This window comes from Sturnus vulgaris, chromosome 6 (assembly GCF_052056855.1).
Source record: "Sturnus vulgaris isolate bStuVul1 chromosome 6, bStuVul1.hap1, whole genome shotgun sequence".
Lineage (NCBI taxonomy): Eukaryota > Metazoa > Chordata > Aves > Passeriformes > Sturnidae > Sturnus > Sturnus vulgaris.
The window spans coordinates 25,411,026-25,428,629 of NC_142248.1; the positions used below are offsets into that span (position 1 = coordinate 25,411,026).

The following is a 17,604-nucleotide window of genomic DNA, read 5'->3' on the forward strand; positions in this document are numbered from 1 at the left end:
CACAGAGAAATCCCTGGCAGAGAGCACTTCTGGCTCAGTTACCTTCTATTAGAGTAGTCAGCTCATCCTCAAAGCTTCAGAGACTCTCCCCTTTTGATTTTTATTTAACCTCCTTCCTTTGAAAATGATCTCATATTTTGAAGCTTGCAGTTTACCGTTCATATATTATTAAGCAGTGACTAAATTAAGCACATGTGCATAACCCAGACTTGGCTCCTTGAGAAATGCCTGGTTGCCAGACAGCCCTTTATAACTATCCCAGGCTGATTCTCAGAATCTGTAAATAGGTTCCTTGGGTTTTTCTTCCACATGCGGTTCCCTGCCTGGAAGCAGGCAGAAAACAGAAACTAGCTGGGGAATTCTCAAATGTTTTCAACATACAGAACAAACCTGAGGAACAGGGCTTACTTATGAACTAATTTTCCCGTCTCTCATGGTGAGATGACCTCATTGCCCATTTCTAACCATGCAGCATCCCAGTGGGTGATGCTTGCGGCAGTGTCATCCCACACGAGCTCAGCCCCGTAGTTTGCCAAGGTGAGCCGAAAAACCACAGGTACAGCTGCCCTGCAGCAACCCAGAGCTGGTTCAAACAAGAGCGTCATGAAACGGCACTTTTCGTAATGCATAGGGTTATTTATCTCACATTACAATACATATACTGTTACATACAATAACGTCTATCTACACATATACGTGTTTATATAAAAATATGTAATACATTGATATTTTATATATATGTGATCCATAAATAATAATATTTAATATAACATATATTATATAGAATATAGCAATACATATATTGTCACATATACGTTAACAATAGGAATATTATGAGCGGACCCTCGCCCCCGGCCCTGCCCCGCAGCCCCGTCCCCCGCTCGCGGTGGTCCCGCCCCGGCTGCTCCCCTCGTCCTGGGAGGTTGGTCCGACCCCGCGCGCTTCCGCCTCGCGCCGGGCCTGGTTCCGGTGTCCGCCCTGCGGCCCCTCCCGCCGCCGCCACCGCCGCTGCCGCTGCCGCGATGGTGCCGCTGTGGCGGTCCCGCTGCCTCGGCCGTGCGCTGGGCCGCTCGCTGCGCGCCCTCCGACAGGTACGGCCCGCGGGCACCGGCCGCGGGGAGCGGGGCAGGGAAGGAGGGCGGTGGCTGGGCGGGCGAGGTCGGCGGCGCCAAGGGCACCGGGACGCGTCCCCTGCTGCCTGGCGCTTGGCACCGCCGCCCCGGGGACACGTCAGGGCCGGGCACAGGAAGGGGTGGCCGGGCTGCTCCCCGGCAGGGACCGCGGTGAGCGCGGCGCTGCCCTTTCCCAGAGGGTGCGCTGCCCCGCTGCCGCCCGGCCCGGCCCGGCCCGGCCCGGCCCGGCGGGAAGGGCGGCGGCGCAGCGGCACCGGGGAGAGCTGACCGGCGGGAAGGGCTTTCGAGCACCGCCGCTCTCGGGCTCCGCCGTGCCCGCCTGCCAGTGGCTGCAGCATTTGGGCCCCTCGCTGTTGGCAGCCACCGGCCTGCGCTGGCAGAGACCCCCCCGGCCGGAGTGCGCCCGGGGCAGGAACGGCAACAAACCGGTATGCGGTTTGTTGTTTAAATTCTGTGCTCGGTTTTCAGGGCAATCATTGAACCGCTGCAAACGGCGGTAACCTCTGCTGGTTGCAGCGTGGGCTGAGAGAGCCCAATAACTACTTAACCCTGAAGCTGCCCTTGGCCAGCTGAGTCCTGTCGTTCAGTGACTGCTGCACACATCTTCCATTTAAACAGCAAACACACACAGCTTCATGTGCACACACATACTCGTGCGTACCTACAGGATGAGAAAGTTCTCTTCCATTGACCAGCTGGAGCCTTAGAGCATGAGACTTGATTTTAGACATCCTGTAAATGTTGGCGAGCATATGTTGACAACCAGTGGTAATGTAATGACACGTTTTTATAAATGTGTGTGTATACATGTAAAACTGCGTTATGGACAATTTACAAGTAACTGTACAGTTAAACTTTGTTATACATATATGTAGAGACAAATTGATCGTAATGCAGTTTAAACAACGTATTAAAGTGGCATTTTAGCAATATTTGCACTTTGTCAGCTCTCAGTGATGCTGTGTAGTTATAATGAACAGGGAGAAGTAGATGTAGTATTCAAACATTGTACAAAACTAATCTGAAAATCAGGAGATTTTAGGCTGAATGCTAGTTAACCTGTACGTTAACCTGTAGTTAACGATGTACTGGAAAAGTTCTAGTAGTGGTTTTATTTCCATTTGAGCAGCGATATGGGAAGTAAATTTTGATTATAATGTAATACAGGCTTTTTGGAGAGATAGAAATACATTTCAGAACTTTGCAAATCTCTGATGGCAGAAGTGAGAACAGTAGACATGTACAAAATTCAGAAATGGAGGATTGAATGGGAGGAGAGTAGAGTCAGTGAGGGTGAGGAAGGGTGACTGGGTTTTGACTGTCTGTAAAAGAAGAAAAGGTCCTGAATTCATGTCAAGTAGAAACAATGAATGTGCATCAGTAGCCTGTAGCACGTAAGATTCGGGGCAGGCAGATGTTGAAGGATATGTTGAAAAGTCCAGAGAAGAGCTGGTCTGGAAAAGATTGGTTTGATCAGGAGCTGCACAAAGTGCTTCAAGAATCAAATCCTGTTCATCTGAGCAGGAGTTGGTAAAGAACTTTTTCTTCTCTGGTTGACCTTCCCCTCATACTGGAGGAGTTCTGAGCCTGTTGTCTTACTATCCTTCACCTTTCAGCGTTGTTATCTCTGTCCCATCTTGGCATCTGCCCTCCCATGCTGTATATAATTCTTTTTATACCCATGAAAACCGTGCAGTGAGGTTCTTGTGTGTAGCAGTGGTTTGTGCTCATCCTTGTTGAAGCAGCAGCTGCTTTGCTCTCAAGAAGCCATGCCTGGAGAACCAATTGCTGCTTTGCATGTTGTTGGAGCTGCACAGCACTGGCCTTCTGGTTTGCCTCTGCTGAAATGAGCTGCACTGTCAAGTTCATCAGATTCCTTACCTGAACTGGTCCCTCACTGTTGGTATACATGCTGTTGCTTTAGCTGATGTATTCCATCCTTTATTTCATTGTGTAGTGACCTACTGGAAGGTGATGGCTCCTTGAAAGGTGTGGCCTGGGACACTGCATACCAGGGTCACTTTGGCCTAATAACAGTTATAAAAACAATTCTGTGAAGTCATGTGAAACAAGAGGGAAATATTAATCACTTGGTACATGAGTCACTGGTTAATTAGACCAAGACTTCTTTCCCCAAGTAAAGGCTGTCTTCTTAAAGTGACCCAAAGTGCTAATGCCAGATAGCAAACCCAAAATATTTTTATTCTCACTGAAAAAGCTCCAACAGAAAGCAGAGGACAGATTTAGCCAAGTGATCCAGGAACAGGTGCAATCAGAATGATTCCTTCAGGAAAGAAAGGGAACAGGAAGCAGCCCTGTCCAGTGTCTCCTGAAGCTGCATGTTCATCTCTGAGGTACTGTAGTTAAGAGATAGACACATAGCAGTTCTGCAGAATGTAAGCCAGAGAAATTACAGTATCTTTTATTAGTGGCTTCCTCCTCCCATTAAGCTCTTTCCGTAATTTCTTTATCTAAAAGACAAAGGGTAGAGTGATACCAGTTTTTTCCTTAATTTTGCTCCAGTTGTAGAACACAGACTTGACACCACTGATGGAAGAGAGCTGCAGATGTGTTTTCTCATAGTGATTTGTTTTAGGACAGGCCTTCTAAACTTTTCTTTTTGTTTTAACTCCGCAGTAAACTGGTCCTGAGCAAATAAAATTGTCTGGTTTTTCTTCAGTCTGAGGCTGTTCCTTTCTAATGATTTATTGTCTGTCATGCTAGGAATGCCTTTAGCCACTTTTAAAATAAAGCATCCAGGGAAACATTAATGGATAGAGGGAAAGTCAGGTTGCTTGATACTCAATTTGTGATTGACTCCATGCTATTTGGGACACTATGGAATGTGGGACAAATATGACCAACACAGAGTGCTGAGGATTGTAGTGCTCTAGACAGCCGACCCAGTGGAGTTAAGTTGGAGTTTGTCTTACTGATCCTGGCTTAGAGCTGGCTTTGCACAAACCAGATGTGAATTAGCAGGGGCCAGTGCTGCACCAAGATTAGGCATTGTAGCACTCAAGATGACTCTACAAAATCTGCACAGTGCTTCCTGCTTTCCCTGACCCAGCCAGGCTTGGGGCAGGGGCTCCAGCAGGCCCTGCCAGAAGCCAGTTTTGCAGGACTGTAGGTTCAGGATCGTTGATCACTGCAGTGAACTGGCAAGCAGGGTAGCTGCATGGTGTTGTGCTGGAGCTTAGCAGTAAGTCAGACTTGCTGCCTGCATCCTTGGCACAGCTAATCACAACCCTGTTGAATTGGCCATTGATCATTGCGTTGACTCTGTGTTAATACCCAACAAGTAAATCCATTTATAAGCTTGGATAGTTAAACCACCAAGGGCTTGATTCCAGGTCTGTCAGTAGTTTTGTTACAAAGTGTTCATTGGATATGTTTCTGTATCCTGCAGCCCTCAGTCCTGTAGATGGTGTGCCGAGCTAAAGTATATTGTTGGTCCTTGGTCTTTGTGTTGTTTTGCCACACAGCTCCTCAATTTATTTTGATATTTAAGGTCAGTTATATCCCATCCTGCTTGCTTTGCTGAAGCTGAAATCAGGGCTTGTATGCAAACTTCTCTACAGATGCTGGAGGTGTGAAGGAAATCTAACTTTTACCTTAGCTGCTGGATAAGGGCTTTTGCTTTGAGCTCTTGAGTTGCTGTTGTTCTAAGCCAGTCAAGTGCATTTCAGTTGTGGTTACAGTGCTGTTTTCCTATTGCTTTTAAAGAGCTCTTAGCTTCTCCAATCCTGCAGGTTTGATGTGAGAGAAATATGTAATAACAGTAGGGGAAGTAACTGGAATATTTTGAAATGTCTTCTACTTTTGAGTGCTGTTATGCTGAGCTAGGAGTGCAGTCATTGATTACACAGGTATGAAGTGAAACATCAAAGAATATGGAATTCCTGGCTAACTGACAGCAGTAGAAATTTTGCCATTGAGAGGAATTCTGGCCTTCTGGAGTTCAAAGGCTCCATAGCTTTAGAAAAAAAAATTAAAAACCCTAGATGCTGCATTCATGACTGTAGGAGTAAACATCATGGGATGTTTTTTCATTATATCCAGTAGCTACCCTTTACCTTTTCATTCATAGCAAATTTTTTTGGAAATTTGTTCCTTCTTCAAGAGTAAGGTGCGCATGAGAAGGTCAAAATTTCTGGATGCAGAACTGGAAAATGAAAGCATCAAATTTAACATCACTGCATCAAAAGCACCCTGGGAGGAGACAAAGGATAGAGAAGGGCATAGGTGCTTTCTTGGTCTAGCACACTGTGGGGAAGTGGCATTCCTGCAGACTGGAGCATGGGAACAGTGGGTCCTGTGTCTGATTCAGATCTCAGGGGAAATGCAAAGTCCTTCTAGGATGAGTTTGTCTTCTTGCAATACTGATACATTCTCTTCTCTCTGACAGGGGAACTGTACTCTGGCAAGATGCCCTCTCTCTGGTGAGTCTTACACTTTTGTTTCATTTCACACTACCTAGAAAAGAACAGAGCTGATGATGGAGGTTGGTAATAGGTCTGACTGAGGTTTATTTCTATCAGTCATGTAGTGAAGAAGCAGTGGAATGAGCTAAGTTTCCATGGGAGTGCCTTCCTTGCCTGATGTAGATGCTGCCTGATCCATTTGGCTCAGGTGAAGATTTCACAGCAGCAGCACAGTGTATTTCAATCATTGCAGTGCTCGAAGCACATGCTGTTGCAGAGCCCTAGCTTTCTAATAAACTCCTTGGAAAATTATACATGAAATGTTAAATCTAGTGTGCCTGTGAACTCCACTTTGGTATTTAAACTATTTCTCCTTAGAGCTCTGTTTTTTCTTGCTGTACTGTGTTCATGTGGCATTACTTCACTCACTTCTAATTCCAGTTTGAGAAACCAGTTAACTCTGCTTTTTTGGTCTCTAGAGTTCCAATATCAACCCTTTAGTAGAGGATGGTGTAGAAATTGTGTTGCTTTTTTAAAATATCAAGTGGGGGAATGGTTCTTCCCTCTGGCATTGTGTAATTGAGATAATTATGTTCTCCAGTTACTATGCTGACTCTCTTTAAGATCAGTCTGGAAAACTGCCCAGTGCCCTGTAAGAGACAAAGGACAGGAGTTCAGTTCATAATAAAAATTGCAGTGTCAGGGCATATGAGTAGTGTCGGAAGGGAACAGTAGGGTATGTGAAACTGGTAAGCTGTGCAAGTATTTCCCTGTTGCTAGTTTTGGAAAATAATTTCTCTGGACAGGGAGTGGGCATAGAAGAAGGATGATGATGGCTCATTACTCTGCTCTGCACCCTCTTTTCAGTCCTTTTTTATGTCCTTAGCTGTCTCTGCAACTATGAGACTTCCTGGGGATTCCTCTTACAGGGCTGATACCTTGCTCCTACCCTTCATATGGGTGTGGATAACTCAGCAGTCCTGGATGTGGTTCCTCACAGCTCTTTCCTGGTTTTGCTCTGAGTAGGGTAGCTGCTACTTTGTTTGCCCTTTTCAAAGTTATCCTTATTAGCTTTGTTGTCAAGCTGTAACTGTTTTCTCCATCCATATAAATCTAGATGAAGACAAGACCACTCTTCTTGGCAAGCTCTGGGCAGGTTTGATGGCACTGAGGTGTCTCTGCATGGATATATTCCCCATTTGGTCCCAAACTTCTTTCAGGGTGGGCTGTGGTGTCCTCTGCCTTCTTTTATCTGACAAGGATACTTGAGGGCTGGACAACTGGATAATATTGCTGTGGGTAACTCCTTTGTCATTCACAGGTGTGTCTGGGAGCCAAGGACTGGCTTACACAAACAGCAGGAAGCTTGTGTAAGTATCCACAGAAAACTGTCGTGTGGGGAGACTGGGGCTGCTCTAGCCGTGATAAGATTTGAGATCTGAGAAACAGAATATGGTTGGCTGTCATGAAATCCTTGTGTGCATCATAGGAACATAGAGCTAGCCAACAAAATCTAGGTTTTGCAGGCTGAGAACTGAAAACAAGCTTTGTCTGCAACCAGATATTGAAGGAAGGAACAGGAATGAGAAAACCAGTGATAAATGGATTTCCACTAATTGATTATCTGACTAGAGGTGTTGTTTGCTCTGTGATAGTCTCCTGGTAGATTTTCTGTCAGGAGTAGCAGGGTCATTCACAGAGCTGTTGTTCGTATGTCAGGGTTTTCATTACTGAGGTGGTCTTATAAAAATGCATTTGTGGAAATAACCATAAGAGTACATGCATAGAGGCCTGAAATGCCAGTCTGTTTGTATAAAGTAGCCTGTGCTAGAGGAAAGGCTAAAGCACGTTTGTTTCAGTTTTCCAGCTGTGATGTCAGTAGATATAAAAATCATCCTTTGGAGTGCTTGAGATTGCCAGCTGCCTGTGAAGAAACATGGTGGAGGGAAATAGCTGGGTTTTGGATGCGTTGCCATAGGCAATTTATGGTGCTTTTCTTTTTTTTTTTTTTTTTTTTTTTTTGGAGTAATCTAACAACTTCTGTAGAGATGATGGTCCTAATCTGGAGGTAAAAAAATTCATGCTGCACTAGTCTTGGGCATTAAACCACAAGGGTTCTCTTGGGTTGTCTGTCTGAATTAAAATTCCATATGTGTCAGTTCTCACTCAGTTTCTGAGAACACTAATGATGGTAGGATGTAATACTTCTTTTCCTACTGGATTGTTGCAGCTTGAACAGTAAGTATGAGTCCTTTGGAGCAAATACATCAGAACAGCCGAGCAGCCTTTCACATCAGTTTAGCAAATGTAAATTCTGTACTTGAGCTTGGTGCCGGCAGCCTGGAGACGAATGTTCTTCTTTGTTCATACTTTTCTCTCTTTCTGCAGAGTAAATAGCTCCAGTGTCTTCACTGTCCGCTACTTCAGAACCACTGCGGTACATAGTAAGTAAAAAGTCAGGAATGAGTGTGATGCTCCCTCTTGCTGTCCTGCCAACAGCTACCTTCCCTCCTTGATCAAGGCTTACTGCTGTCCTGCCTGCATGGATGACTCAGGGTTTATATCCGCAGGGCCCTATAGATTTTGTCTGTCACAATTCCTGTCACAACTTGGCTTTCAGTCAAATGTGAATTTCTGTGATTGTTTAAATGTTGATCAGTGTTGAAGCAAGGGGACGGACAGTAATTGATGTCTGATAGCCTACCCCCTTTAGCAGAGTTATGATGACAAGAATGAAGCAATGCCATCAATTTTTAGCTCTGAATGCAGTCAAGTCTGTTTGTCTCTCTCATAGGGGATGAAGTTGTTACGGTGAACACACCAGCCTTTGCAGAGTCAGTCACAGAAGGAGATGTCAGGTGGGAGAAAGGTAAGCAATTGCCTTTTCCCTGAAATTCTCATCACTGTTACTGCTGTGTTGGACACCTTGGGAATGCATTACAGTTCACTGGCTGACATCCTGCTCTGTGCCTTTCAGTCTGTGACAAATGAGGCATTTAATTGCAGCTTTCCTAAGGGGTATGGATTGCAGTTACTGCCTCATCACCTCTCTGTCAGAGGTAGTGTTGGATGAAGGGAGATGTCTGAGCTGGATGCAGACTCTTAACTGTGCAGCAGATTGCTTGAGCTAGTCTTTTCTTTAGAAGCTGTGGAGAATTGGGGTGAAAAAGTTATGGTTTAGTGTGGGAAACTGCTGTGGGTAAAGAGGGGAGGCCAGAGCACACCTCCCTCCTCACAGTGGTCTTCATATCTGTCATTCAGCTGTTGGAGACACAGTGGCGGAAGATGAAGTGGTGTGTGAGATTGAAACAGACAAGGTAGGAGTTTCTGGACCAAAACTTTTTCTAGTTCTGTGGCAGGTACCCTGTATGGCTTCTCTCCTGCTAAGAGCTCCTAGAGCCTGCAGGTTCCTGACTGTGTCTCCTGCTCTCTTTCATGGAGAAAAGCTTTTCTCATCTAGTATGAAAACTTGCTGTGCCTTAAGAGAGAATTCTTGATAACCCTTACTCATCCATTTGATTAATCATCATGGTGTTGATGTTTGTTGGAGCTGTAATTCTATTCCTCCTTCTAATTTGAGCGCTTTGAGTTTTGAAACCTGTTTGTGTTTAAACAGAAGAGAAATTTGCAAGCCACAGGTTGTCTTCAGATTATTTGAAATTTAGGCTTTAAGTTTATCTATCCCTGAAAGGACTGTTAAGCCTTGAAATTCTTGCTGAAATCTCTGCCAAGTTCTGTTTTTTCTGTTTTGCTGTCAGGAAGATGCTGGCAGTGGGTAAGTTCTTGACTGTACCCTGGAGATCAGGCTATATGTTACACTGCCAGCATCTCCTAAAGCTTCTAACTGTTGACACAAATTCCCGGTGGAGGGTGTGAAAAACTGGTGCAAATAGCGTGAGACATAGTTGCTGGCCAAATTACAATGTAAATGTGCACATTTTGGCATCTTCTTTTGGGCACTTGTTTTCCAACCAATGTTTGGAAGAATTTCACTGGTTTTCTTTTTTTTCAGACATCAGTGCAAGTTCCAGCCCCAGCAGCTGGTGTGATTGAAGCACTTCTGGTACCCGATGGTGGCAAAGTGGAAGGGGGAACACCTCTTTTCAAACTCAGGAAAACTGGAGGTAAGTCAGGCATGTATAATTTGAAGAGGCCTTTGTGTTTCCACCTGTTTGTTTTTTCTGAAGATGAAAGCAAAGCATTTAGATGGATCCTCAGAGAGGTTAAATAATTCCTCCATCTGCCTCTGTAACTGGAAGGAAATATTCTATTCTGTTGTCCATTAGAAAAGTTTAATTTTGGTCCTTCTGAGGGGGATCTTCTCTTTTGTTCCCTCTGGAAGAGACTGAGTTCTTAGCTATAACTAGTTGAGAATTCTCCTAACTCCCTTCTGTGCCCTCTTCTCTGTAGCATCCAGCCTCCTCCTGTGAGGAGGTCAAGGGTGTTCATGAGTAAAACACTTCCACAATGGCTTTCTCTCCTGGTGACTTCTGCCAGCTCAGTAGTGCTGAGAACATAAAGGCACTCTGCCTGAGGATTTACTTTTGTTAGGTTGGTTGGACACAGATCTCTGCCAGTGGAAGCTGGTGCCCTTACTATGGTTCTTCCTTGTCTTTTAGCTGCTCCTGCCAAGGCTAAACCAGCCGCAGCCCCTCCTCCTCCTGCAGCCCCTGAACCTGTAGCTGCGCCTGCTCCTCCCCCTGCTGCAGCACCAATTCCCACTACAATGCCACCAGTGCCGCCTGTGTCAACTCAGCCCATCGACAGCAAACCAGGTGAGGCAACAGCTATTTGTTCCTGTTCTCGAGTCTTTCTTCTTTGGGGGGGAGAGTGTATAAGGTTAAAGAAAGCAAACAGAGGCATTTATGGTGAAGGCCTCTCTCAGTATTGCCCTGCATGCTCCAGACTGGATCGCTCAGCTATGCCTGGAACTTCTCAGCCTAATTCAAGGCTGCTTCCATGCTGTATTGTTTAAGCAAGGAGCTCAAATATGCTTTCTACCTCAGGACTTTTTCTACCTGGCTTCTGTTTTTGACTGATGTGTTTTTTACCCTCAGTGTCTGCTGTGAAACCGGCTGCAGCTCCAGCGGCAGCCCCTCCTGGGGAGGCAGTGCCCACCAAAGGTGCCAGATCAGAGCATAGGGTAAGCTGTGAGAACAGGGGCCTTTCCAGCACTTCTCTTGCTAGGTGATAATCTGTTCTGGCATAAGCCTTGAGCTTTCCAGATGTATCCATATCCACCTGTACACATCCAGCTCAGTAGAGCTGTGACAGGTGGGAAAATTCTCTACATGAGGGAACCACCTATGAGTAGTGTGGAGGAAGGAGCCTGGACCAATGTGGCACGGGTCTTTTCTAGGCAAAAGTCTTGTCTTGAGCTCTGCTGACTCAGAAGGACAGAAGGACTCAGTGTGATCTGCTTTGTTTGTCCACAAGCCTTCAGCAAAGGGTTGAGGTTGCTGAAACTGCCTTGCACATTCTTAAGAGAGCATGGTTGAGCAACCTGCTTTCTTAGCAGTCTTGCTCTTCTCACGTTAGCCACATGGAAAGTTATGCATGCTTGCAGGTCTTGAGGAATGCAAAGGTCAGAAGTAGCTATGCTGTGATGCATTTCAGCACTGCTTTTCAGGTGAACTGTGTTGAGCTGAGCAGTGAAATAAACTCCTCAGCCCATTGTGCTCCTGACCTAGAGTGAAAATCTTGGCCCTAGGCATCTAGTCAATCAGATGGCAAGAGAAGGCCCGTTTGTGTTTCTTGTGCATTTTGCCCTTGTATGAGCTTAAGGCAGCTTCTGCTTATACCTTTTTAATTTGCAGGTGAAAATGAATAGGATGCGTCAGCGTATTGCTCAGCGGCTGAAAGAGGCTCAGAATACTTGTGCCATGCTAACCACTTTCAATGAGATCGATATGAGGTGAGGAGTAAACCCATTTTTCCCTTTATGAGTAGAAACAGATGAAGGCAGTCATCTTTAAATAGCAGTCAAAACCTTTCAGGTTTTCTTTGGAGAGATTGGCAGCATGTCTTTTGGGACCTCTTTCTTAGGTGTGTACCACAGTCTGCGCAACTTCTTTAGGACCATGTTGGTGTTGTGGTGTGAGGGGGTACAGAGCTTCCTAATGGCCTGTCATTCTTTGGGAGTCACCTGCTACTTGTAATAGGGGTAGTCTCTGGTTCCTCTTCTGTGGGCTTTTTGATGGAAGACTGGTAAATGTTGAGCAGAAGAGCAGAAGGGGTTTGTATCACTTGCATATAGTGGCTGTTAGAAGACAGGAACACGGAGCATCTGCTTTCTGCCGCTCCACCAGGTTACTGCTTTTGGAGGTATTTAACTTGCAGTGAGTTGGTTCTCCAGGGCTCATCAGCCTTTCAGGTGAGCATTGCTTAGGCCTAAGGCCTTTGCTGTCAGATGGTACAGCTTTCCAGAGACAGACCAGCACCCTTCCCCATCCTCTCAAGCAGGTGGGGGGCTCCTGACTCAAGTGCTTGCGTGGACTGAGCACATTAATGTCTTTGGAGGGTGGGCAGCTTATGTTACAATGCATTAAGGGGAAATTGTGCCCAAATCAAATTGTCTTGTGAAATCCTATGCTACTCCTTAAGACAAAACATGTAAATATTTGGGTCTCAGAACAATAAGGCTGGCAAAATAGTCTTGATTGGAGGGAAGTGCTGCAGCTTTATCTCCTCTCAGAGGCTCATTGAGGTGTCGCTTTACACCAGCTTGGGGCTCTTATTGCATCTGGTAATGTGGTTTGGATTGATTACTGTGGAGTTGATTTGTGAAGACCTGTGCTGGGGCCTCTTGCTTCCCACGGGGGTCAGTGTCTGAAAGGAGGAGGCCTTAATGAGCCAGTTCCATAGCAAGCTGCATCCTCATTGCTGCAGTCCTTTTGTCTTGGGAGGCACTAATGTCTTTGGGCGGTAATCCTAACCCTAAACAAGGTTAGACACAGGAAAACAAACACTTTAAACCGTGGAAAATCCTGCTCCTTGGTGAAACTATCTCTTCAAAGACTCAAGGTCTCTGAAGGGGGAAGGGATGAACCGTGCAATTCTACAGCATCTGGTGTTAGCCTGGAATAGGCAGAGCTTGTAGCCATAGCTTGGCTGATGTTTTGTAAGTGGCCTCAATTTTGATTAATAGAAACAGTGAGAAAATGTGATTTGTCTGGTCAAGAGCTGTGGGTAGACTGACACCCACTACCATAGCACCTGGGAAAGTTCCTTTCATATTTACTCAACTCCCAAAGCCAGAGAATTGGGTACAAAAGTGGTGGTGTACTGCCTGGTGCTGAATTTGCAGAGTGATTGAGATCTTTTCCTTTGATCAGTTTGATTTAATTTCCTGCATGTTTACTGCTTTTGGCATTTCCTGGTTTTTCACTCTTCTGTGTCAGCCCAGCCACACCTGCATTTGCTGTCTGTGTTGCCACACTGGTACGAGCACTGGCATCTCCAGAGAATAGGTGGCAACATGAGGCCTAAGCAGGAAATACACCATGCCCCATCTTGCTTCTGTGCTTGGCAGTGTGGGCCTTGCAGGTTTACCCTGGCTGTGGAGTTTGCAGTCCAGGACCACTTTCTGTTTGATCCTTTGGCAGGAACCTTTGAGCCATGTTCATATCATACATGAGGGGTTTTGCAGTAGACTGGAGGTTTCCAACTTGGTGGTGAAGATTTGCATCATTGGAGCCAGCACTGAAATCTGTTATGGAGTGAGGAACGGTGTTTTCTTGGACTCCCTGTTTACCGGCGTTATCATGTGTTTTGCAGCAACATCCGGGAGATGAGAGCTGTACACAAGGATACCTTTCTGAAAAAGCACAACCTGAAGTTAGGTTTCATGTCAGCTTTTGTGAAAGCTGCGGCCTTTGCTCTGCAGGACCAGCCTGTTGTGAATGCAGGTGAGTGGGGACCCTTGCTGGTGACTTACGTGTCTAGGAAACGTGGCAAAATGGGGAAAGCAAACAGCCAAGTCCATGTCAGGAGTAGTAGCTTGGAGAAGCAAGTCAAATACACAGGAAAAACGGGGACCTGCATGCTGCAACTGATTTTGCTAATGCCACTTACATAGGTAGAGGACAGCTTGCCAAGAGGGACTCAGTTAGGAAGGGGTGACCAGGAGTGGGGCTGGGGCCATGCATATGCAGCCTACAAAGGGCTGAGCCTTCTGGTTGGCGCAGGTGGCTGCTGTAGAAACAGTGCAGTTCCTGCGCATGTCAGAAGTGCTTGCTGAAATGCAGAGCAGAATAATCAAGGGGAGAATTACTGAGGAGGACTGAGCTGTGTGGACTGTTTTCTTTCTGTCTATCCTGGTGCCCCTCCCACAGAGAGGCAGTGAGGTACAGGTACAGTGAGGGCTCATTCTTCTCTGGAGTTACATTTAAGCTAGACATGAGCAAGTTGTTATGATTTTGTAGCCTATCAAACCCTTGATCTTAGGTTCTATATATGTAACACAAGTTTTTTCTCTTTCTAGTGATTGATGACACGACCAAAGAGATTGTGTACAGGGACTATGTGGACATCAGTGTCGCTGTAGCAACTCCCCGGGTATGTACCTTGGTGGCTTTGTCCATGCTTCCCGCAGCCTTTCATATGGGATGATCTGATACTTTGAGCCAGCTCAGCTTTGTACTCTGCTGCAGCAGAAATTAACTGATAAGACTGATTGTATAAATGAGACACCTGATATATTATGGACTGCTGAGATAGGTTTTGAGAGAAGATGGAGTACCAAGAATATTCTACCACTAGATTCATCTTAATAAGAGATCCGGTGACAGGGTCAATATAGATCTCAGTTGTTAATTAGTAGGGCCAGGCTAGGGAAACCTTGTCCTGTCATGAATCCATGACATAGGCAGTAAAAGCTTTGAATGTCCTATCCTCTGGCTGATTTTGCTGTGCTGTTCCACAGAGATGTTTCTGTCCAGGGAGAGTATGAGATGGAGTTACAGATGTTGAATTAGTGAATTGCCTTCTTGATTAGAAGGTTCTGCTATAAAGCAGAGATTTGACAAGGACTGGAGTTCTGTCACTGCCTTCTCCCAAAGTCTAGGGGAGGCCCAGCATAAAGAGGTGCCAGCTGAAATCCCAGTGCCTCACCGGGGAATTTATCAATGTGGAGCTGGCTCCAGACAGACCTGGTAAATTTTATGAGATAGGCTAACAAAGGCAAAGATGATGGCTCAGTTTAAGGTGTCAGCCCTTGATGTGTGTCATGCCAGGTTTCCTGTCAGGCTGCCATAGTGTGAGGCAGCTCTGCCAACCAGCTGCTGTGGGCTGAGGGGGAGGCAGGACGTCTCCGGAGCTGTGTGCAGGTTCCTGCCCCATGACAGCTATCTGTGTGTCACTGCACCGAATTTGCTATTCATGGACTTTGCTTCTCCCCAGGGTCTGGTGGTCCCTGTGGTTAGGAATGTAGAAACCATGAACTTCGCTGACATAGAGCGTGCTATCTACGAGTTGGGGGAAAAGGTAAGGGCAGTTTTCTGAAGAAGGTTGGGAGGAATGGAAAGAATTGGAAATGCTGGATCGACGTGTATTGATTTGGTCTCTGTGTCGTCATCTCTGACCTCTAACACACTGAGTTGTTCTGTGAGGAGTGATCCAGTTACGTTGCTGGCTGTGCTTCTGCCTTCTAGGACAGCTCTACTTGTAGCACTTCCAGAAGGCTGCAATCTATGTATTAGTGACATGGTGTATCTTCACCTTTGTCTTTAGAGGCCAAGGCTGAACTGTCCTGAGGTAGAAGTCCCTGTGCCTGTCTCCTGCAAAAGCAAGAGTTGGAAGCAAAGGCGAGAGATTCCTTCTCCAAAGCCACTAGATGTTCACTCTAAAGACAGGATGCATTTTCAAGCAATTTGTGCTGGTTTTCAGCTGAACAAATCAATAAGCAAAACTCTTGCAATCAGTATTTATTCCTGGAGAGACTGGATGTCCAAGCCCTTGTTCTTTGCTGTCTGTGATCTGTGTGACTTTATAAAACCTTATTTTTGCTTCTAGGCACGGAAGAATGAACTGGCCATTGAAGACATGGATGGTGGCACTTTCACAATCAGCAATGGTGGGGTTTTTGGGTCACTCTTTGGAACACCTATCATTAACCCACCACAGTCTGCCATCTTAGGCATGCATGCCATCTTTGACAGGCCTGTGGCTGTAGGAGGCAAGGTAGGTGGACCTGCACAGGGGGTTTTAGTGAACAAAGGACAGGGCTCAGCAGACTGAGGACCTTTTTCTAAGGGGTTGGTGTCACTTCTGAAATACTTCAGTGTGAAGGAGGAGCAGAGACTAATGGGCATAGGGCTCCTTTGCTGACCTTGGCACTTGCCTGAGCTGTGCAGGGGACTTTGTTCTCTGTGAATGGGCAAGCTGGTTATAATATGTTTAGGTGTGGGAAGGAGGAGATTGTAAGGTTGTAGCCTTTGTGATAGGGAACAGTTCCAGGAAGGGACCTTATCTTGTATGTGGCATCGACTCAGCCTGAAAGGGTAGGTAGGTAATTTTGCCAGGCAGGACACATCCAGGAAGGCCTGAACCCAGGATTCAGGGTCCAGGGAAAAAGCCAGGTCTTCCCTAAATTCTCAGGAGGGGAGTGTGCAGGCGGGAGCACTGAGCTCACTAATGCCCGTGTCACTCCTCAGATCGAGGTGCGGCCTATGATGTACGTGGCGCTGACCTACGATCACCGGCTCATCGACGGCAGAGAGGCCGTGACCTTCCTGCGCAAGATCAAGGCAGCGGTGGAGGATCCCCGCGTGCTGCTGCTTGACCTGTAGGGCAGCCACACCCCCACACAACCCACCCAGGACAGGGCCGCAGCACCAGCAGGGACAATGCAGGGCATTCAGGAACTGGCAGGGGTCATTCCAGTCTTTCTCCCTCCGCTGTGATTGGAGCTGTCCCAAAGGGAATTGCGGGGATAGCTCCTACCTCCTTTCCTATTTTGTTTAATGAAGGTTTAGTATCTCACAATGCAGTGGGCCAACCACTGAATGGCACTGCCTTTCCAGAGCCATCTGTGTGGCATCCTCTCCCTCACGGCACCAAACTCTCACCTCTAGCTTGTCCTGTACCACTGGAAACTGCTTGCTGCTGCTGTGCTAGGGTACCCTTCCCTGCCCCTCCGTGGCAGGTTCAGCTTTATTGCCTAGCACTAAGGTTCCTGGGGGGGGAGAGGAGAGGAAAGGCTACTGTCCTGTCCATGTTTTGCTTGAAAATATTTCACACTCATCTGCCTTGCAAGGGTGGTCTGACCCCGAGGCCACTTGCAGGAAAAGTTTTGGTCAGAGCAGGGCTTGAGGTAGGTGTTGTGTAATGCTTCTGGCAGTGCCCTAGTTACACTCCCTCCACAGACAGTAACACGGGGTGGCAGCTCCCCTACTTTCCCTTGGAGATTGTCTTTCACCAGCCCAGTCACTGTGGCATGAATGTTCTTGTTGGGGTGGGCAGAGCCCACTGTGACCTCTGTGGAGGTAGCACTGTTCCTGGGGACAACCCTTTCACCATTACATGCCCGACATGGGGGTGAGAACCAGCCCCCAGCAGCTCTCCTTGACTCACTGGCGGTGGATCTGACTGCTGGCTTCCTGCGTGCGGGGGCTTGGCCTGCTCCCAGCAGACACAGCTGGGGGGGCCAGGCCTTTCACTGTCATGTATATCCCAGCCCACGGGTGCTGGTTTTGGGGGGAGGGGGGCAGTTCTTAATCTGATAGCGCACACATGAATTGAGGGGTGAGGGGGTTGCTAGTGCCTGCAGAGTCTATTACCCCCTACACAGAACTTGTAACAAAAATATTTAACACAGCGGATTTTAAATGAAATAAAACTGTGCAACGACTGCAAGGTGGGATGTGTTTGAGGGGTCAAGGACTCTGGCATCAGCAGCAGCCCAAGTGCAGTGCAAGAGTCCTGTTATCTGGTGGTGAGAGAAAAGAGGTAATGGGAGCTGAGCCCATCACTGGTGGTACTAAATTGAGTCTTCTCTGCCTGTGAACACTGCTGTCCTCAAACTGTGCCAAACAATTGATTCTTCCCAG

General features: G+C 46.7%; 1 protein-coding gene across 1 annotated transcript; it reads left to right on the plus strand.

Annotated features, from left to right (window-relative positions):
- Positions 1–935: 935 nt before the first annotated feature.
- On the plus strand, positions 936–17,405 carry DLST (dihydrolipoamide S-succinyltransferase). Its single transcript, XM_014890309.2, has 15 exons — positions 936–1,091; positions 5,542–5,575; positions 6,879–6,927; positions 7,946–8,001; positions 8,352–8,426; positions 8,819–8,874; positions 9,570–9,681; positions 10,177–10,332; positions 10,615–10,700; positions 11,374–11,471; positions 13,334–13,464; positions 14,040–14,113; positions 14,957–15,040; positions 15,569–15,736; positions 16,210–17,405. The coding sequence occupies exons 1-15, from the start codon at positions 1,023–1,025 to the stop codon at positions 16,342–16,344; spliced, it is 1,383 nt and encodes a 460-aa protein (XP_014745795.1). The 5' UTR covers positions 936–1,022; the 3' UTR covers positions 16,345–17,405.
- Positions 17,406–17,604: the final 199 nt, after the last annotated feature.